The 22718-nt window shown below is 36.4% G+C and overlaps 1 protein-coding gene across 2 annotated transcripts in view; it reads right to left on the minus strand.

Moving 5' to 3' along the window:
- The window catches only part of ARHGAP10 (Rho GTPase activating protein 10), a 242147-nt gene that overhangs the window by 132816 nt on the left and 86613 nt on the right, over positions 1–22718 (minus strand). For both annotated transcript variants that reach the window (XM_025042863.1, XM_006906273.3), the window contains exons 5-10: positions 18235–18336; positions 13679–13789; positions 12324–12428; positions 7306–7435; positions 3108–3214; positions 1375–1469 (exon numbers count right to left, since the gene is read on the minus strand). In XM_025042863.1, the coding sequence (XP_024898631.1) occupies positions 1375–1469; positions 3108–3214; positions 7306–7435; positions 12324–12428; positions 13679–13789; positions 18235–18336 (650 nt within the window). The remainder of the gene's footprint in view (positions 1–1374; positions 1470–3107; positions 3215–7305; positions 7436–12323; positions 12429–13678; positions 13790–18234; positions 18337–22718) is intronic.

Genomic DNA, 22718 nt, shown 5'->3' on the forward strand with positions numbered 1-22718 from the left:
AATTAATATACCTATGTAATATGGATTCCATAAAGAAAGTATACCTTTTTTCTTTCCAAAAATTTCCAAGGAAAAAATATCTCCCACCTCTGCACTGTTCAAAATGTCTGTTAGCTACCCCAGAAGCAAAACTGAAGTAAGCAGCAAAATAAAAGAACCTAAAGCTCAGGAAAGAAAAATTTAGGTAGAGATAATAACTTTGGGAGTTACCAACATACGGATGACACTTAAAGTCATGGGGCTGGACAAGACCACAAGGTTAGGGTTAGAGAGAAGAGATCGAAGGACTGAGCTCCACTATCAAGAGATGTGGGAAATGAGGCAAAGGAGTCTAAAAAATGAAAGGCCAATGGGGTGGCAGAGAAAACAGGCGGGTGTGATATCTGTGATCCAAGCGAAGCAAGAGTATCATGGAAGAGATGAGACAGTAGCTGGCCACCTCAGATGCTACTGCCTAGTGTATCACATGGAGATGACATTCGGCACCCTATCTTGATGCTTCAGGGCACATCTTTATGCACCTGGCCTTTAATCCATTAACTGGAAAGTCAAGCATAGACCTTCCCTCTCTGTACCAACCCCACTGACTCAGTTACATCATCTAAGGGAAGTGGAAGTATTAATTATTTTTGTATTCTTGGGTCCTGACCTAAAATGAGGTACTGTTTTTTAAAAAAAATCTCATATTATACAAATTTGAAACAGCTTTTTCTAAAAAATCAGGGCTTACGCAAAATTATCATGATGTTAGCCATTAAAGAAAAAAAAAATAACATCAATTTTGCTTGGTGCTACAAGAAGACACAGAAATAACTGCCAGATAAGAATACTGACAGGTGAACTTCTTTTCTTACTTCCTTCTAACTTAGATTCTTTTATAACTAAATAACTGAAAGTCACAGAATAAGGAAAACACTAGTCTTTTAATAAACGGAGTATGCCTACGACCCTCCCTCACATACAAAGTATATACACTGAAAATTCCCACACGCAATAATGAATATTGTTCTGCATTAACATCCGCCATCATCTCTTTTTAGCTCTGTCGTCCCTTCCGCCACTTTTACTTATTATTCTTTTAATGTCACATATTAGGCTTGGATCAACAATGAAGTGCTCCGAGGTTAACTTTCAGTGGAAATCACTGGTTAGAATGACTCCAAACATCATCCGAGATCACGCTATCACCTCACAGTTTGGTCATAGTGACCAAAGCTAAACAACTCGCAGTGAATCACACACAGCCTGGAAATGTAACTAGATAACATGCTTCCAGATCTTGGAAACCTCAGTTGCAATTTACTTCTATATTTTTAAAATCATTTTTTTTTAAAAATGACTCTTTCATGAAGTGTAATAGTTTCCATCACTTACCGATCAGCAGCTTCTACATCAAAACAAAACCTTCTGTCAATGGAGTCAGTATGCCTTTTGGTACATTCTTTCAAAAAGATCACCTCTCCATCTCCCTGCAAATAATCATTTTGAACATTCTCAAAAATGGCAGTATAAACATAGAAACACTGAGGCATCCTATAAGTCCCTTTATCCTTGTCTCTTTCGAACTCATTTATTTAAACACCACTGGACTCTTACCCATTTTTGCCTTCTCCTCACAGTTTTCCAGATCCTGCTTGAAGACAGTAACATTAAACCAGACCTCATGAGCACTAATTTTAAAAGCCGGGTTAACAGTGTCCGCATGCTAGAACATTTGTTATGTTCTTATTGTACTCTTTTAAAAAAAAGAATAATAATTTATTTTTATTTCATGTTACATTATACCATATGAAACAGCCAGCATGTGACCTACAAAATCTACCTGAAAGTACACTAAGGGTTTTGGATCAGCTATCGTGATAATCCAAAGCTAGAGCCCTTCAATCTATGTGGTTCTTCCATTTCCTAAGCTAGCACCACTCTGAATTACACTTTCTTAAAATTTTTATGGTATCATTTTACTTCGCCAAACCATCTTCTCTAAAAGCACTAAAAAGGGGTAGAAGATGGGAGAGAGAAGCACTGCAGGAACACAGGCCCTCAATAAAGAACTGTTAAGAAGTCTAAGTACACACTTCCAGAATATTTTAATATTTTTCTAGGATATGGGGGATCTTCAGATAATATTAAAAAACATTCAAATATACAAATATTCAAAGTATCACAGTCATTATATTCTAACATGTATTTTTTATTATTTGGTGGCTAAAACAGAAAGATATCACTAAGCAGACATATCTCAGGACTTGAGTTACCTGACAGGAAACAAACTCAAACTTCACGCTCACTCTTAACCCCATCAGCCTTCAAGAGTCACATGCTCAGCTTCATTATTACGAAAATGTACAAGTATTATAGCTGCTTGAAATATTTTTTTTCAGGAAGATACAAAGTATACTTAAATAGATAAGAACTTGGTTTAGTTCTCTATCCACATAGGCAAAATTATGCCTGTCCACCCAGCAAGCACAGAATTAACCTTCTTTCTTAAAATGTGTTACCAATGATGTTTAACACTGGTGGGAAGAGCTTTGTCCGCAGACTGCTGATTATTGTTATAAGCTGCAGCTTCTATTTAAAACACATATAAAGATCACCTTTCCCACATGGCTAACACCTGTGGCTTCTTGCTGTTTCCTTGCTATCACGCATTATTTTGCTATTTATTTCTACAGGAGGAGTGAACTAAATGGGGAATACCTATGTGAGAATTTTGAAAGTCTAAATGAAAATCATTATAGCTCATCTACTCTATAGTGTTTTCAGGGAATGAATATGTGTGTGCACATCAGACCTTCTGTGTAAATACTGACTTGATAAGACCACTGAGTCATGAAAGCCTGCTGTAGGTATAAATTTTATCTTCCAACAACAATGATATAAAAGGATTCTACTCTCCTCTTAAAAAAATCTGACCATAAACATGCACTCACGTCAAAAAACAGGTATCAATTTTCTGGCTTATTTTATTTAGAAACAAAAGAGAACGACTTTAATCCTAAAAACAAAATAAAATGTATTTTTCATTAGTAAATATAAATACCATTTAAAAGACACCCTCAATAACTACCTCACATACCATACAGAGTGTAAAATCAAATACTTACAAGTTTCCCTCCAGATCTGTGTTCAAATGGGATCATGTTGAATTTCTTGGCTGCTTTCCGGTACATACAGTAGTGTTTGACCCAACTGGAACCAAATGGAGCAGGCCCTGCCAACAAAAAAATAGAACTTTCTATTTTTCCTCATAAACGAGCAAATATGCAGAGTACCAAACACATTGCTAAAGAGGAAAAACCCAATAAAAAGCAACTTAGACAGTTCAAGGAAGCAAATCAGCAACACTGCTAGTTCTAACAAAAGGGAAAAACTAGGGGATAGGAGGAGGCTCGCAGGGATCATTTGAGAAAAGGTCCTATTAGTTTTCAGCAACAGAAAGTGACTTAAAGACATACTTTTCAAACAATATACTGGACCATTATCTCATATCTGAAAATCTCTTAAGTGTAAGTTATATTTTTTAGTTCGAGCTCATGAGAGATTCAAAAATTCAGTTCAACATATGTGATCATTTTGGATTCGTTTCTGGCCTCTCCAAATGACAGAATTTTAGAATCACAGTCCTGTAAAAGAGCATCTAGTCTAGAAATCCACCTAATTGCTTTAAGCCCACTCTAGTTCCCAGGGAAGCGGCTGCCCTTACTGATGATGGCAAAGGTAAGCTTTAAAGGGAAGTATGACAAATATAGGCGTGAGCTGTCCACTTATGCGCCAGAACATTCCCAGAACCACTTCTGACCCCTTGCTAAGTCTTTATTGCAACCATCAGAGCTCTTAAAAGACAACAGCCAACCTCAAGGGGGCCTAGTATCTAGAATTGCAAGTGTCAGTAAAGGTTTAATCATAACAAAACAAAGGTGAGGCCCAAGAGAGGTTGACTTCTTATCTTTTACCAAGTAAAGAAGTTGTTTTAAAAAAGCAATTAATATCTATTATCACCATCATTTCAACTAAAAACAAACAAAGCTTCTAGACCTAAAAATCAAGAAGGACAAACTCAGGAGGAAAAAGGACTCATTTACAAAAAAGGCATTTAGCTGTAGGAAAGGCTAATTACATTATCTTTGAGGTCTAAGAGATAAAAGCAATTCCTAGACCACAATGAATCTTATCTCAGACCATCATTAGTCTACAGATCAGAATTAGAGAACCACTGGCTGGGAGGGGGTGCTATCAACAGCTAGTATTTGTATCCTGTTCTATGGTTCACAAAAACATTGCATAGATATTTCATTCAATACTAAGAAAAAAACCTTGAGAAGGAGATGATATACTGTTATTTTAATCTTAAAAAAAAAAAAAAAAAGTTAAGCTTTGACCAAGTGCCTGAGAATTAACAAAGCCAAACCTTGAATCAGTCACTGACCCCAAATATCAAGGTCTTCACACTATAAGCTGCCATCCCCTCCTGATACCCATCTGACCCTATGTAGTCAACCAATTCTGAGCCTAAAGGCTAATGATGCTTTTCCCACCCAAGCTCCAGGCAATATTGCAGGAGAAGGTACAACAAAGACTCCAGTGTCAGAGTAACAATTCCAGCATCTAGGAGTTGTAGGATCCAGGGAACATTATTTAACTCTTAGTGCTTCTGTTTTCTCATTGGTAAATGGGATAACAAAAGTACCTTATTCATAAGATTTTTTAATGGATTAAATGAGACACAAGTTATATAAGGAACTTAGCACATTGCTTGGCATAGTTAACAAGTGAATAAGTTTGACACTATTGTTTGTGTTGCTTTTTCTGTCCAATTTCGGCTCCACTCCTCTCAAAGCCAAAATGTTTAGAGAATGATGAATCCAAAAATTAAAGTTTCCTGTGATTTTTTCACTTGGGCATAGAATACAAAATTTCTATCCTTCTTATGTCTCTACCCTATATTTTAACTTAATTAACATTCCCAGAACCACTTCTGACCCCTTGCTAAGTCTTTATTGCAACCATCAGAGCTCTTAAAAGACAACAGCCAACCTCAAGGGGGCCTAGTATCTAGAATTGCAAGTGTCAGTAAAGGTTTAATCATAACAAAACAAAGGTGAGGCCCAAGAGAGGTTGACTTCTTATCTTTTACCAAGTAAAGAAGTTGTTTTAAAAAAGCAATTAATATCTATTATCACCATCATTTCAACTAAAAACAAACAAAGCTTCTAGACCTAAAAATCAAGAAGGACAAACTCAGGAGGAAAAAGGACTCATTTACAAAAAAGGCATTTAGCTGTAGGAAAGGCTAATTACATTATCTTTGAGGTCTAAGAGATAAAAGCAATTCCTAGACCACAATGAATCTTATCTCAGACCATCATTAGTCTACAGATCAGAATTAGAGAACCACTGGCTGGGAGGGGGTGCTATCAACAGCTAGTATTTGTATCCTGTTCTATGGTTCACAAAAACATTGCATAGATATTTCATTCAATACTAAGAAAAAAACCTTGAGAAGGAGATGATATACTGTTATTTTAATCTTAAAAAAAAAAAAAAAAAAGTTAAGCTTTGACCAAGTGCCTGAGAATTAACAAAGCCAAACCTTGAATCAGTCACTGACCCCAAATATCAAGGTCTTCACACTATAAGCTGCCATCCCCTCCTGATACCCATCTGACCCTATGTAGTCAACCAATTCTGAGCCTAAAGGCTAATGATGCTTTTCCCACCCAAGCTCCAGGCAATATTGCAGGAGAAGGTACAACAAAGACTCCAGTGTCAGAGTAACAATTCCAGCATCTAAGAGTTGTAGGATCCAGGGAACATTATTTAACTCTTAGTGCTTCTGTTTTCTCATTGGTAAATGGGATAACAAAAGTACCTTATTCATAAGATTTTTTAATGGATTAAATGAGACACAAGTTATATAAGGAACTTAGCACATTGCTTGGCATAGTTAACAAGTGAATAAGTTTGACACTATTGTTTGTGTTGCTTTTTCTGTCCAATTTCGGCTCCACTCCTCTCAAAGCCAAAATGTTTAGAGAATGATGAATCCAAAAATTAAAGTTTCCTGTGATTTTTTCACTTGGGCATAGAATACAAAATTTCTATCCTTCTTATGTCTCTACCCTATATTTTAACTTAATTCTTTCAAGTTCAATAAGCTGAATTAAAAAGATAAAGTATCAGAAAAATTCAGAGCTCTGCTATGTTCATAACTGCTCTACATGACACCATGACAGCCCAGATTAAGGGCAAATGGAAAAAGAATCCCATTCTGCTGACTGCATACAACATTAACTTTTATTCAAAGCACATACATCACATAGCTATTTCATGAGTACTCTCTGCTGCTAAACTGGTCAGTTTGAAAGTCTGTAAATCAGCCACACTTAACAAATAAAATGAAAACCGTAAAGCATCCTGACTGAAGTCAAGGGTGGGAGGGGAGGCTCATGGTAAACATAGAAACATTTGCACATTCTGCTCCTTTCTACTAACTAGTAATCAAGTTCTACAGTTGAAGACAAACTTTAAGCCTAACTGTTAAAACCAAATTGTCAAAAGTTTGAAAGAGTTTTGGGGTGCCTTAAATTCAAAATAAGGACATCTGCACTGCATATTCACTAAAACACAACTTATAAAAACTATATAAGTTAGAATGCCATCTAGGAATTATTTTTTTTTGCCATCTGCAATCAACCTGATAGTTATAATAAGAACTGACTCTCACACTGGTGTGGAAAGAAAGGATGTGAAGGAAGAAGAGAAAGATGCCCGACTTTAACCGGAGAAGGAGGGTCACGGGCAGGGGGATGATGGGAGGGTGTGCATATGTAGTATGCTCTGTTTTACACCATTTCATATAACAGACTTCAGCATCTGAGGATTTTGGTATCTGCTGGGGTCCTGGAACCAATCCCCCCAGGATACTGAGGGACAACTGTATGTGAGTGTGTGTGTGTTGGTGATAAGACAGGGGTGAGGAGAGAGAAGGAAAAGCAAATACTCCACCTCGCTTTCAGCCTTATGCCTAGTGCTGGCTCCCTTACAAACAGGCTTTAACAAAGTGTGGTCCCGAATGAGTGTGTGTGGCTAGGAAGCTGGGCACTCACAGAGTTCCTAACCTCACTGCTCTCTCCCCAAAGCAGACGGGTGTTTTTCCCCCAAAATGCAAACTATGCCTTCTAGGATCAGAGCGAGGCAAAGAAAGTGGTAGGAACGATTATTCCAAAAATATCAGAGTAATTACAATAAAAGGTTTTAAAATAATTTTCAGTGAGTCATTCATTACTATTGGTGGCCTCTTACTTTTCTCCTGTACATACAGGTAGCCTTCTGCTGTGAACTGACTTGCTCGTTTGTGGTCCTTTGGATTCTGTCTGATTTTATTCATAAGGTCTTCCACTTCCGACCTGGTTCCTTCAAAACGATTCCGCGTCTGAGAGAGATTGAAAAACGCATGTAAGTGTTGAGTTCACACGGGATTTTGTTCATATATATTTTCTAGATAACTATAATTAAACCTGTAGCATTTTTCTATAAATTTCTCAAAATATATCCATCCTTTCTAGTGTGTACCTTTGTTGAGAAGAGAAAAAAGAACAGTGGTAAAATAGCAAATAGAAGAGTCAAGACTAGAGGATTTTACTTTTTACTAGAGGTTTTTACTTTTGAAGCTTGTTAAGACCAAGAATAATTCTATCATTCAATGTAGGAATCCCTGAGTCCACATTACACAATATTACTAAATTTTAGAATTGAAAAAAAAAAAAAGAGGAATCCCTGAGTCCACATCACACAATATTACTAAATTTTAGAATTTAAAAAAAAAAAAAAATAGGCCATAAAATATCCATCTGGGAAGTCTTTCCTTTGCAACAATCAATCTGATTCATTATTACTATTATATTAGCAACACGCCTAAGTGCATGGAATCTGAAAAACTTAATTCTTTTAAACTAACAAATATGAGTTTTTTCGAAGTCATGGCAATTGCACTTGAAAATAACATTTCTTCTCACAAAATGGAAAGGGGAAGGAGGAAATCTCACCTACAAATAATGTCTGATATCTGAAGAAACAAATCACATTTCTGAAACCTAGGAGACCTGGTTTGCCAACATCTCTGTCAAGTGGCTACACTGACAGCACATGCAAGGTGAAGTGACACAATGATACGCGTGACTGTGATGCATCAGCAGCAGGGAGTTTCTGGGCATCTCTTTCATCCATACTTGAAAGTAACTGTATTAATACTGAAAAAGTGCTGATGTGAAACTGTGGAGGAGTGGAGATGAAAAATTACTACTGAAATTTCTCCTCTCTCCTCCCTTATCATGAAAGGGGTTACCAAGGATCCGAAGAGCAGAAAAGTGGCAGAATGGCACATATTTTTTAGGGGGATGGAGAGTCTGATAGATGCAGATTGTAAAGGGGAAAACTTATCTGCAGAGACTTATTTTAAACATAAGCTGAGGTTTTTTTATAAAGATCTGCTTATATATTTTAAGAACTTACAGGGCTGCAGAGAGGTTGGAACTCATTTGCTGATGGCCCGTCCCCCATGTCTCATGTCTCCAGGGTTTCTTGTCCCCATGTTAATACTGATTATACCTTGATTTTATTCACTTTCTTTGTCACTTCCTCACTTCTTTCCATCTGTGCATGTGTGTTTTATACATATACATAGACATGTATGTGCATGTCATGTGTGTGGAGATGTCCCCCCACACTTCTATTTAACCAATGAGTTGTATCCAATACTTTCATTATTTATGCTAATGTTTAAACTGTCCTAGATTTGACCAGCGGGGACCCTTCTCGCTGGCTCCTGTGTCTTTTGACATATCCCTTTAATTCTCTTGAGTAGTCCTCTACTTTCTGGTCCAAAAAGGAATCCCGGGTTTATCTTACACTTTTTCTCTGTTTTCATCCTAGAATCAACCACTTCTCCAAGGGAGCCCTTGTTTTTAGTGGAAAAGCCCTTCCTTTTTGTGGAATATTTAGAAACCAAGATCTGGGCACAGTGTGCTCACAGCTCATCCACAACATTAGAAAACAGAGAGAAGGAAGGGCACAAACAGTTCCTTTGGCCACAAAAAGAAACAATATAAAAAGACAAAAAGTGACCATAAACCCGCCTCTCATAAACAACCGCATTCGTGTTTTTACCCAATCGCTTCCAATCTCATTTTTTCCACATAGTTTATCATTTTGATGTTCTATTTTTCTCACATCACTGTAACAGAAATATTTGTGCACATTCTTAAAATCTTCTTAACCATTCTTAGTATTGTCTAGGGGTTCTTTATGAATCCAAAAATTTCTCCAATCATATTTTCTTCCAGGAAGAATTCTATTCTACTTTTTCCCCACGATCCTCTGAGGACAGAGATCACAGAAGTGTGTACAGTTAGTTTTTTAAATATCTTTTAATTTTGATAAAATTTACATTCTTTTAGAAATCTATTTTCTAAAACTCATCCTGCTTTTTTGCTTTCCATTTATTACTCTAGATTGTGGAAAATGGATGAAGATTCAATCTCTCTCAAAAAAAATCTAACCACTTTTACAATAGAAACCAGATGGCGAAAAATAGGTTGTTTTGCCTTTTAAATAACTTTCACCTTTTTTCTGATTATAACATAGTTTTGCTCTTTTTATTAGGGTAAAATACTAAAAAGTTGGCCAAAATTATCTATAATGTTATACTGCACAAATAGCTAACTCAAAGATTTGGTTTTAACATTTGCATATATTTCCTTAAATGCATAAATAGACAAAGCACAAAAAAATAACCCAGAACAGCACTATGTAGTTTTCCCTTTAACATGCTAAAAAGTGACATCGTCAGGGATGAGATGAATGGCCAAGATATGAGTAAGTTACAGCAATAATGAGGTACAGAAGGCGAGATAGAAGGAGTGACCTGTGTTTCTTCAAAGGTACTGGGATCCCTGAAGGGAGAATAGGCTAAAAGCCAAAATGAAGAGCCAAGAAGACACCTAGATCGAGTGTTCTCAAAACTGAAGGTGAGGTGGAAAAAAGAGCCTCTACTTGAAACAGCTGCAGGAGTGGCCTCAGGAACAGCCGGGACAAAATGAAAATGAAGGAGGATTTTTAGAAAAGAGATTAAGGACACAGGGCAATTTACTGGTGACAATTTTTAAGATCCAAAGGATATAGGAAAAGTGTTTTTTTGTTTTTTTTTGTTTTTTTAGTAAATTTTTCTTTATTCATTTCTCTACGGGAAATAAATGTTATCAAATGTGTGTGTTAAGTCCTTAATACAGTAAGGATATAAACTGGGTCCTTGAGTGAAAACCATTTTCAATAATAGCTTGTCTTCAAGTTTTACTTATAATATTTCGCAACCGAGTATTGCACATTCACACTGAAATTTTTAATCTCTCTAAAATTACTTTGGTGTATGTAAGGTAGCTATATCCGCCCCACCCCTATCCCCATAAGCAGGCTGTGCAGAGATAGTTTCACTGAAGACCCCAAGAGACACAGATTTGCCCCCCACCTCATTCCAGATGTTGAGGCAAAGCTGGCTTCACAGGCATGCAGTCTGTACAGTCACACAAGGCCCTATGCTCAGGTCACACACTTGGTTTAATGCTCTGCTGTCACTGTCCTCAAATGCTTCAGTTTTCAATAAGGAGCCCTGCCTTCTCATGTTATACTGACCCCACAATTATGGATCCAGGTCTGCCTGAAGGTTCTCATCCAGGCCAGTTCTGCACTTGACAGTTGAGGTCCAGACAGAAAAAGTCAATTTCCACAAGTTATACAGCCAGTAAATGGAGGGGGAAAAACTATGGATTATAATCTAATCTTCTAAACTATGTAATTTTTTATAGCACTGCTTTGCTGCCTAAGTATTCTGAAAATTCACAGCATCGTTAGACTAAATATTCTACTGCCTACAGTAGATAATTCTGAAGTTAAGACTGATCTCTGCATATACAGTTTGATATTTTTAAAACTCTATTACAGTCACTGATGGGGAAGACATACTCTTTTAGTCCTTTAATCCAGGTGACTGTCTAAACAATCTACAAATACAAACCGACACATGATTTACAAAAAAGAAGAGATTCCATTATCTACATTCCCAAGTGTAGGGAGCTGTATAGAAAATTCCTAGAAACAAAATCTATGCAAAAACCATTCAACTTCAATTTCTAAGATTTTAAGAAATTTAAAGTCAGGCAGAAAACAGCACAGAGATTCCCATACTTTTACTTGTATGTCTTTGAGTATGCACTAGAAGTTTGTGCCAAAACTCTCTCTGTATTTCTAATGAGGCCTAAAATTATACTGTATTTCTAATGAGGCCTAAAATTATACTAAACATAACCTGATAGCATTTCCATGAGGACACGTCCGAAATCAACTAAAGTATCTAGAGGAAAAACATTCATCGCTTTCTGATCAAAATCACACACATTATACTGTTTAAGAGTTAAAATTCTCCCAAGTCTCTTTATCCAAGACCTAATTGAAAGCACATATTTTCCAGGAAAATGATAAAGCAAACAGCAACTGTGAACCCAATACATTAATGAATATGCATAAAACACAGGAAAGAAATTCCCCTTGCATCATAAGTCTACCAGGGAAAAAAATTTAAGTAAGATATACAGGTAAAAGAAACTCAGAGCATTATAACTGAAATGTCTTAAATCTAAAATGGAATGCTCTTTTGTCTGCTTTGTACGAAGAAGACTTAGAGTTACATGGCAAAACTAATCCTTAGAACTGCCCCACGAAGTGCAGTGTGACTACAGTTAACAGTGCTGTATGACATATTTACCAGCTGATATTAGAGCAGATCCTAAAAGTTCTCATCACAAGGAAAAAAAATTTGAGGGTAACCATACAAGGTGACGAATATTACCGAAACTTACCGTGGTAATCATTTTGCCATATATGTAAGTCAAGTCATTGTGCTATAGACCTGAAACTTATGTAGTGTTGTCTGTCAATTATATCTCAATGAAACTGCAAAGCTAAAAAATTTAAAATAAATTATGTGAATCTTGATTATAAAAACATATTTAGTGACTTTTCTGAAAAAAAGAGAAAAAAAAATTACATGGAACTTAAAAAAGAGCCACCAGGTGGCAGAATTCCCTGAGCCTCAGCAGTTGGAGAGCAGTTTGTTACACTGAGCACTGACCAGAAGGTGGCAACGTAGCCTCAGTTTCTCGGGACCAACAGATCAGCCTGGTCTTAGTTTAAGGCTTTTCTTATAACAAATAAATCAAAAATATGCATCTCAAACATCATCTTATACCAGAAAGTTTTCATTTCCTTACATTCTGAATGTTGATCTGTAGTTCCATTTTGTAGTGATTGAAGTCTTTGGCAAGTTCATGGCCCTGATGGTAGAAAGTAAACATTCCCTGAAAAAATGACAGCATCTAATACAAAAAGAAAGAGTGACATTAGCACCAAAAGAAAGGCGAAAACTAAAATAAAAAATAAAAAACGGTCACGCATTCCCCCTCATCTCATTGTGATACTATTGAAGTAAAATAATTAAAAGTCACTAGAATTCAAGTAAATTTAACTGCATATCAAATATTTGTCCTTATTTAAAAATGAAGATTTTTTTTTTATTTTACCTTAAATATCAGAGCCATTAGATTGATTTTATAGTGTGCTGTATAGAAGAAATGGAATTCTACATCTATTTGTTCTTTGTAGTCAAGAGAATCCCCATATTCACTTATAATTGAAACCTTATCACTGTAGGTCAACAGAATCTATAAGGAAAGTGAAGTCACAGAATCAAAGAGCTCAAGTCTCTCAAGTGGCATCGGCACAACTTCTGTTTCGGTGATAAGGACGGTCAGTGACGGGGCAGAGACGGGCACAGGCAGGACAGGAACTAAGCCCCGAGTGTCCTACCAACTCCCCACCTGCCCTTCTCAATTAAAAGGCAGCTGCTTCTGTACCACATGTGATTAAATCTAAAGTGGGTAAAAGTGACCTATCTGGGTTAAGAGTTAAGAAAATCCTGAAATTCGTTTTCTTCAGAATATCACAGAGTAGAATGGTTAGGAAGCTCTGAGAATACTTTTGTATAATCACACACAAAAAAAATATTATGTGTTTCTAAAATAAGTATAAAGAAACGTCAGAGTAATTCACAAAATAGTTTCAAATGTTCCACATACTGGTTCTTAACTTAGGTTGTCATAAACATTGTGACTTGTATTAAAAATAATGTGTTACCAACAATTGTTGAAAGTGCTGAAGTCTGGAGTGAGATACTTGCTTTAGAAGCAATCTTGAGTAGAGTGAAGATTATCCCCACTCATCCCACTCACTCACATTCCAGTATCATTTCTTTCACAGGGATTTTCATTAAAGGGTGGAACTACAATAAAATGGCAGAAAATGTATCTGATTGCAGAGTCCTTGTGACCATGAAGCAAAAGAAATAATATTCATTGAATGTTGCTGTGCAAATAAGGCTGCAAACCACTCATCGGTCAGTGATTCCCTGACTTTATGGCGACCTGCACTCTCCCTTTACTATTTATTTATGATGCCTTGCTTCATATGTACGCACTACGGTCTCTAGCAACCAAAAATTAGATTTAAAAAGAAAAACATTTCTATGTTATCACAAAGATCTCAGAGAACAACCCGCTATAATACTTACAGGTTCCACAAACTCAAACTTCTTCCTTTCTTGGATTTCCTGAAGCTTACATACATATTCAAGAGACAGTTCATAAAAGTGCTGCCGGTTCTGCTCCACTTGGATGTCTGCCTATGTTAAAATAATGGAGGCTAGTGAAATTAGAGACAGTGAGGAGTGAAACTTCATCAGAGGTCAGTGAAACTACAGTCCATTGCCTGTTTTTCTAAATAAAACTGTACTGAAACATAGTCACGACTACTGACTATTTGTATCGGTACCTTCTATGGCTACTTCTCTGCTACAACAGCTGAACTGAATAGGTTGCAACAGGGACCTCATGGTCTACAAAAATCTAAAATATTCACTGTCGGACTCTCTGCAGAAAAAGTTTGCAGACCCCTGCTGTATATGATGAGGCTGACCCCCAAAGGACTGAAGATTAAAGAGGAAGGCTCTTCATGAAAAACTCTCCCAGACACCCAAGGTTGAACTGCAAACACAGAATCAAAATCACATTATTTCTGTGAACAAATCTTCTAAGTCTGAAGTCAACCTGGGAAAGAGAGTTGGGAAAATTCTAGTCACCTCAGCACTCATGAGTGAAGGCAACAGGTGACAAAGTGGCAGCAATGGCATCATCTCAAGAGCCTGGCTCTCAAAGGCAGGTCAGGGCTTGGAGCCCATGTTTGGGAAGTTATGCTCGTAAACCCTCACAATGTCCCTCTCGTTCCCTGGGAGCAAACGGGCACCAAACAGTCAGGCAGGAGACTACTCCAAAAAAAAATCCCAGCTCATCCTGTCTCACTGAAAAAAAAATTTGAAGAGGAGCATAGTTCCACAGAGGAACAGCAGAGAAAGAATTCTCGTCCTAGAAACCATTCTTATAAGGCATCATGTAATATATTTCCTAATTTAGTTAATTTTCCTTTTAAAAATATTTGGCTATTTCTCTAAAGAAGCTATACAAATGGCTCCAAGTACATGAAAAGATGTTCAACATTACAATTCATTATGGAAATACAAATCAAAACCATGAGATATATCACCTCATACCTATTATTAGGATGGCTACTATAAAAAAAAAATTAAAAAAATAAGTGTTGATGAGGATCTGGAGAAACTAGAACCCTTGCGCATTGCTGACAGGACTGTGAGATGGCAGTTGCTATGGAAAACAGTAACGAGCGTTACCATATCATCTAGTAATTCCATTTCTGGGTATATACCCAAAAGAACGGAAAGTAGGGACTCAGATACTTGTACACCCACATTCATAGCAGCATTATTCACAACAGTTAAAAGGTGGAAGCAACTCAAGTGTCTATCAAAAGATGAACAGAAAAACAAAATGTGGTATTGACATACAATGGAATATTATTCAGCTTCAAAAAGGAAGGAAATTCTCACACATGCTACAGCATGGATGAACCTTGAGGACACTATGCCAAGTAAAGTGCCAGACACAGAAAGGCAAATAACATGTATGATTCCAATTATACGAGACACCTAGAATACTCAAATTCATAGAAGCACAAAGTAGAATGGCATTTGCCAGGGGCTAGGGGAGGAGAGGAGTGGGCGTTATTTTTAATGGATACACAGTTTCAGTTTGGGAAGATCAAAAAAGTTCTGGACATGGATAGTGGCGATGGGTGCAAACCATGTGAGTATACTTAATACCACTGAAATGTACACTTGGAAATAGTTAAAAATCATAAATGCTATGTCTTATATATTTTAAAACAAAATTTTTAAATTTTTTTTGAAAAGTATTTTAACATATAATGAAAAAGTTTTTGCATGAAATGATTATTTTTAAGCAAAATAATGTTGAAATAGAATGAGTGTTACTAAGGTAAAATGAGAATTTCCACTTAACACTTATCAAAATCATGATATTTTTATACCTCCAATAACTAGAGTTTGGTTACTCGGCAAAACTCCCACCAAAATAACATAAGTTTGTTTAGAAATAAAATGGATACGTGAGGAGTTAAGAGTAGATTCTTCATGTTATTGTTACTGGGAAATGTTCTTCAAGAAAATGTCACCAAGGTCGGATTTACTAAGTTGGTTTTTTATTTTAGCAGATTCTCTCTTCTGCTGTTCATGATACTGCAATGACCCCGGCATTGCCGCTCAGCCTCCACCAACACCCCCTAATGTTCTGAGCGGTCAGAACTGCTGGGCCATGTGCAGCTGCATGTCTAAATTATACCTAGCGGCACAGTCCTTCAGCCCAACTCGAGTCTAAAAGACAACCACTACATGTGGTATAACAATAAACATAGTTGGTCTTTGTCCCTGGCTCCTGGCACAATGCTCCTAAAACCCTTGGAACTTCCTGCGTGATGAGTGTCTTTGCCACATACAAGGAGCCCCTATCGTGCACACTTGAGTTTATGCTAAGCAGGAGAACTTAAGTAGGGTCCTCTAAATACCGGAAAGACCAAGAGATCCTCTCTGAGGAGGGGAAGCGGGGCAGGGGCACTACAAATTAAGCTCTATAAAATTCTTAAAAAGAGTTGATGAGCTTCCATGTCAGTGAATGTGTCCACATGCCTGGAGGGTGGAGTACCCCAGTTTCACAGGGACAGAAGTTTCTGTGCCGGGGACCCTTCCAAACCTTGTCTATGTACTTCTTCATCGGTCTGTTCACCTGTATCCTTTATATCATCCTTTATAATAAACTGGTAAACTAAAGTAAATGTTAGTCTCTGAGTACTGTGAGCTGCTCTAGCAAATCGATTGTAGAAATGGTCAGGGAAAACTTTTCTTAATAAAATGACCTCTGAGCGGAGAGTATTTGAAAAAGCATTTGAAGGAGTGAGCCATGTGGAGCTGGGTTGGAAACATACTAGGCAATGAGAAGAAAAAATAAAAAACCCTAAGCACAGAGTCTGCTTGCCCCAGTCCAGCCAGAGTGAAGCCGTCCCTGTGGGTGTGAGGACAGGCAGGGTGGGGTCCTGGGCCTCTGGAAGGATCTAAGTAAGGAAGGATTGAAGAACAGAAGCAACATGAAGGCTCGCTCTGCTTGTTGTATATAAAATAAACTATAGGAACTCATCGGTGGAAGCGGGGAGATCAATTACTCAGGCCTTTGCAGTAATGTTGAAAGTTGTTGTCAGCAGTTATGGCCAGGCTGATGACGGTAGGGAGATTTTTGCCTACGTGATGTTTAAAATGAGATACCTAATTCAACAGTGGAGTAAAGATTGAAAATAACTCTGGGCACAAAAATCCCTTAAGGATACCTGAAAATAGAGATAAGGGGAGAAGAGAGGTAGCCTAAAGAATCTATATAAAAACAACAGCTGTCATTTCAAAATTGACAGAGGGTAGGAGATGAGGGAGCAGAAGTGACGATTGCATGGTTTTCTACAGAATATGGAACAAAGAGAACAGAGGGAGCCCGGATACCTACAGACCTGTCATGAGGATTAAGTGGTACACAAGCCCCTTTCTCTCATAAACCATCAAATGCCAACCAAATGTCAGTCAAAGGTATTAAAGAGACAAAAAAAAAAAAAAAAAAGTGACATGTGGGTAATGTCAAAACGACCACACACACACACACACACCCATATAGTTTGCAACTAAATATCTGACTTTAAATATAACCCAGGTTCACACTATAGTCAATGTTGCTAATGTCTTTTTGATGATACTTCAATAAATAAGTGAATGTTATAGTGGTATATTACACCTAGATTCTGTGTGTGTTTAAAAACAAATGAGGGGAAAAAAATCACACTTTTGTGGAATGAGTCATGAGCCCTACAGCTACAAACAGCATTATTTTTAATGAAAGCATATGTTCCAAATTGTAAACCATTGAGTTTCCATTCAAGCGTGTGAGAAAAAATAAATGGCAGAAAATTTAGAAAAAAGAAAGAGAAAATGAAAGATAAGATATAAATTCCTTTCTCCTTACACATAGCTGCCTCAAAAAAAAAGACTCTCTTACAAAAGTAAAACAGATGTTCTCTTGCCAATGAAGCAGAACCTCCTGAATCTTCAGCATTAAATAAGATTAATGCTGCCTTCACATAAAAGCAAAATGGTATATGAGCTTATTAAATACATTTCTTTAAGAAATCTTAAAAGCCAATTAATGAATCTATTCCTGAAAATAATATATCTGTTCCTCGGTAATGCTGGTTAAAATTGTTCTTTTAAAATATACTCAGAATCAAGGATTTTAATACTATAAATCCATACCAAATTAATCACTATAAGATGTATTAATTATTCTGTTTGTTCCTCAAAAACTCATTTTTCTTAATTCATGGAAATACATGTTCATTTTTTTCCATCTCTAATAACCCTAGATGGAAAGTTTTCAAAAGAAAACCACCTGAAAAAAAACTCTGCAAATATGTAGTGATGGAAGGAGACAAGACTTTGAGAAGTGAACACACAATGCAATACATGAATGATATATTATAGAATTATATACTTGAAATTCATATAATCTAATTAAGCAATGTTGCCCCAATAAAATAAATTTTAAAATAAATATGCACTACTTATTAAATTTTAGAAACAAATTAACAGAAAAATAAAAATAATACCTCTTGTAAATGTGAGTCTTTCTTTTTCGCTGACAAATTCAGATGTTTATCAATTAGGCTATAGTTCTTTTCTGTCTCTTTGTCAAACTTCTTTTTCTCTTCCTACAAATCAGAAAAACACAGACAACTATGATTAAACAGGAAAAAATGCATGTACATAGAAAATCCACTAGGAAGCTCGAAATATTAAAATAAAAGAAAGTTATCACTGAGTGTGATGAAGTTATCTGAAAAATCTATCTGCACTCAGTCCAATGCTCATTAATCATCAAGGCAGCATTAGAAGAGTCACTTTTTTTTTTTTCCTTTAATGGGCTTTTTTCCAAGTCTGTTATTTTTCAACTCTTCATACTTATCAGTGTTTAGAATTAATGTTGTCTCATTTATCCCTCATTTAAAAAAATAAAAAGAATACATGATAGGAACATTAAGCTTAAAAAAAAAAACAAACTTGCTACAGATTTCAGCATAGATATGGAACTCACTTAAAACTAAGTTTTTATTTACATAAAAAATAATCACCGCACTGGCGGAAAAAAGACATCTTGAGAAAGGTATTCCTTAATTGACCAGTATAACAATAAGATCCTCTCACCAGGAATGTCATCAATTTTCCCAACCTTAGCAGTGATTACCAGAACACGATCTAAGGGCCTAAAATAATGCTGATATATATACCTGTCCCAAGACCCTGAGGTTAACATTACACACATTTTTCAGGTACTGCCTAGAACTAGCATTTGTTTTCCTTTTGCTACAGAAGCTTTTTGAGAAAACAAGGAACCAAAATGTTGAATGCAGAAAAGACAGACTATCTCCCCTAACAGTGCCAACTTAAGCAGATTTTTAATAAACATTTCTGAACACCAATGAGAGCACACTATGTCCTCACACTATCGAAATGTTTCCACGAACTTCAAGCTCTCCCTAACTCTCCAAGGCCTCCTAGAAAGGAACATTCTATTCCCTATTTTCCCATTTCTATTTTCTAAAGTAAAAATAATGAGCTAGTCCAGTCCTGTCTGTTACAATCTTTTTTTCCTATTAGGCAAAGAGATCGAATAAAGCACATAAATTCTATTTCTTTGCATTTATCATTATTTTTTTTTTCACTACATGGTACTTCAAACTGTTGTACTGGGAACCTAGGAAAGAACCTCTGCCAGCTCACCTAAAGATCCTAAATTAATCCACACATTGATAGAGAATAGAAAGAGATTTGAAAACTGATATTTCTTCCCACTTCTATTCCAAGTTTAAATACAAACTAGCCACGCAACTTAAAAAAAAAAAAATAATAACACAGAATCTTAGTTTCTTATTGAAAAGATTGGGGATTTTATGTTTGTTTGTTTTGTACTAGCTCACTCATAGATCCAATCCTAAAATTCTGTGATCCTATGGTTCATCTATAAGTGAGAATAATAAAAAAATTTTGGAAACAGAAGCACTTCCTCTTTATGGTCCAGATTTAATTTACAACTATTTTTTTAAGTTTAAGTCATTAATATGTGGTTGCTCTGTTTTCTGCTTTTCAGTATGCTCTCCATTAACTGTCTTAATAATAGCAAAATAAAGTAAAACAAACGTATGGCTATTACTTCAAAATCTCTGCTGTTTTAAAAAGCTGATACTGTAAAGTGCACAGAGGATTACATGTCAGGAGACTTGAGTCCTAGCCCTGGCCACTTAAGACTCTGCGACTCGGCAGCACTGTTACAGCATCCTCTGAGCTCCGTTCAGTTCCTCAGGTTTAAACAGAACAGGAATAGAAGTCACACTGCCGCATTCACGGGAAGACTAACTACAACACAAGATCACACAGTAAAAAAGTTCAGTACCTTTGCAATACTAAAAACATTTTTTATTTCATCTGAATCACAGCACAAGACAAAAAAAAAAAGCACTGATGCTAAAATCAGCTTCAAAACACCCAGCACACTCAGCAACAGAGGGGTATACAAACCACCATGTGGGTAAAGTTGGCAATGAAAAAAATGATGATATTAAGGCTTTGTAAAGAAAGAATTCAGCCAAGAAACAAAATCACACCCACCAATTAGAGTGGAAATACATTCATTCATACATGGTCTGGTGTTGTTCAAATGCTGCTGTTTTATTTTTGAGTCTTAAAGCTTAGATAATCACTTCTTCCTGAATTTGTTCTCAATGCCATTATAAAATACTGTTTCCTTAGTGCCCATATAAGTTTCTGTGCTAAAATAATAGCAATGTTTCTTTAACACTGTAATACAGAATATACATGCGTATGCATCTGTTATTTACATATACTATATCTAAAATAAATTGAGTAAAATAAGACTAAAGGCTCTATTAAGGACTGAACAAAATACACTAAAAAATGTTTTTTAAAAAGTACATTACAAATTCAAGTGTGTCTGGGTCAGGCAGTAACACAAAGAGTGAAGCAAGGTGGAATGAGAACCTATTAAGGAGAAATGAAGGCCATGGCAGACCAGACAGCCCTTATCTATCCCAGCAGGGAAGGCGGCCACAACATGGCCCAGCAGACCTGGCCTGTGGAACTGCAGGCCCAGCACATGGGCCAGCTCTTCTGATTTTTCTGGAGCAGCTGAAAAAAACCAGTGATTTTTAAATAGTGGCAACAATTTTTTTTCTTTTAATTTTAACATAAGTAAGCCACGCAAAATTATATTTATAGGTTAAATATGACTTGGAAGTCAGTTTGTAATTAGTTGTAAAATCACGCATTCGAAAAAAATAGTAAAGAAGAGCTATTACTTAAAACAGTATATTTGGTCAAATAAGATATGCACTGTATAAATGGCAAAGGGACTTCATAAACCTAACAAAATTTTAAAAATCAGGTCTTTAAATACATTAGAAGTGTGTGTGTGTGTGTGTGTGTATACACACGCACATATATATACACACACATATGCACATACATACATGTGTGTATGTACATATAAATAAATGTGTCAAACCATTGGGTAAAAAAATGTATTATTCAAACAATGCTTTGCTGAAATAATTAGTTAACTACTTGGAAAGAGAAAGAGAACCACATGTCACATCAAAATTAATTCCAGATGGACTGAAAGAGTCACAAGTAAAAAAAAAATGAAGCCATAAAAGAGAGAATGTTTTCACAGTTCTCAGAAGATCTTCTAAGCAAAAAAAAAAGAAATAGAAACATCAAAAAAATACACAATAAACAAACTGAAAGACAAACAACAAAGCAAGGGGCAGATTCTGTTAGTATGTAAGAAAAATAAATATTCATAACACATAAAATGCTTTATTAAGCAATGTTTTGCTAAAATCACACATTGAGACACATTAAAAAATGGATAAATAATATAAAGAAGTCACGAAAGTTTGAACATAATTGTGAATTGTCTATCTTTCTATAGGGTATTAGAATATTTTGTTTTGTTTTGGAAAAAGGGGAGAAATTTTTTTTCAGGTTACCAGATGACTTCCATTTTTTTCTTTTTTTGGTATATTACAAATTTTCTAGGAGGGAGAAATAAAAAGGCTTATTTTCAAACTATAAACATTAATTAATAAGGAATAACTAGTCTAGAGATGAGTTTAAACACTTTTTTAGAGATTCCAACTCTTTCTCCTTTTTTATTTAATAAAGAGGTAGAATAATACCACATATAAGAAACAAGATTCCTACTATGTAATATACCCAGCTGGAGCACTTTTTAAAACCAAATCCTGTATATCTAGGCCAACCAGAGTTTCCCCTAGTCTACCGACATCCTACAGCCCATGTGAAGTGCCACCTCTTCCGTGAAGTGCCCCTTTCCACTGCAGTGGGGGAAAAAGCGCCTTCCCTTAATTCTTGCTAATGTTACCTTTCCTACTTGACACTGCAACTACCTTATCCAACCCAACTCTCCTCCTTTGCTTTAAGATCCTTCGGCCTCTCCAAAGAGATGAAAATTCAGCTTTTATCCCCACAGAATCAAGCACCGGACTCCATGACTCCACACCCAGTAGATACCCAGGAGACATCTGTCAGAGAACTAGTGAAGGAGGAAACCTATGGTTGCAGCGGAACCGACAACTGACAGTGTCACCCCTGACTCCTGTGCAGTTGCTTCAGAGTCACCTATATACCACCTTAGCACTATGTGGCCAGAAGGGTCATAAGCCATGGTGCTTAGGCATGTTACCTCTGAACCCAGAAATGCAGAGTGGACAAAAACCTGAGCAGTTCTTATTTGGCAAGCAAACATAGAACAAGCCATGAATGGGATAATAAAATAGCTGCAACTATGTATGCCAGGCCCTACACTAGACATGGGAAATGCATTATCAAATGCATTTAATCCTCATAATAACCTTCTGAGATAGGTGTCACTGGTCTCATTCCGAAGATCAAAAAACTGAGGCTTAGAGGCCTTGAGTAACTTGCCCCAAATCGCATAGCTAGTTAAAGGGCAAAAACAGGATTCAAACTAGGAAGAATCAGCTCTTTCTGAAAG

This window comes from Pteropus alecto, unplaced genomic scaffold, assembly GCF_000325575.1.
Source record: "Pteropus alecto unplaced genomic scaffold, ASM32557v1 scaffold50, whole genome shotgun sequence".
Taxonomy (NCBI): Eukaryota; Metazoa; Chordata; class Mammalia; order Chiroptera; family Pteropodidae; genus Pteropus; species Pteropus alecto.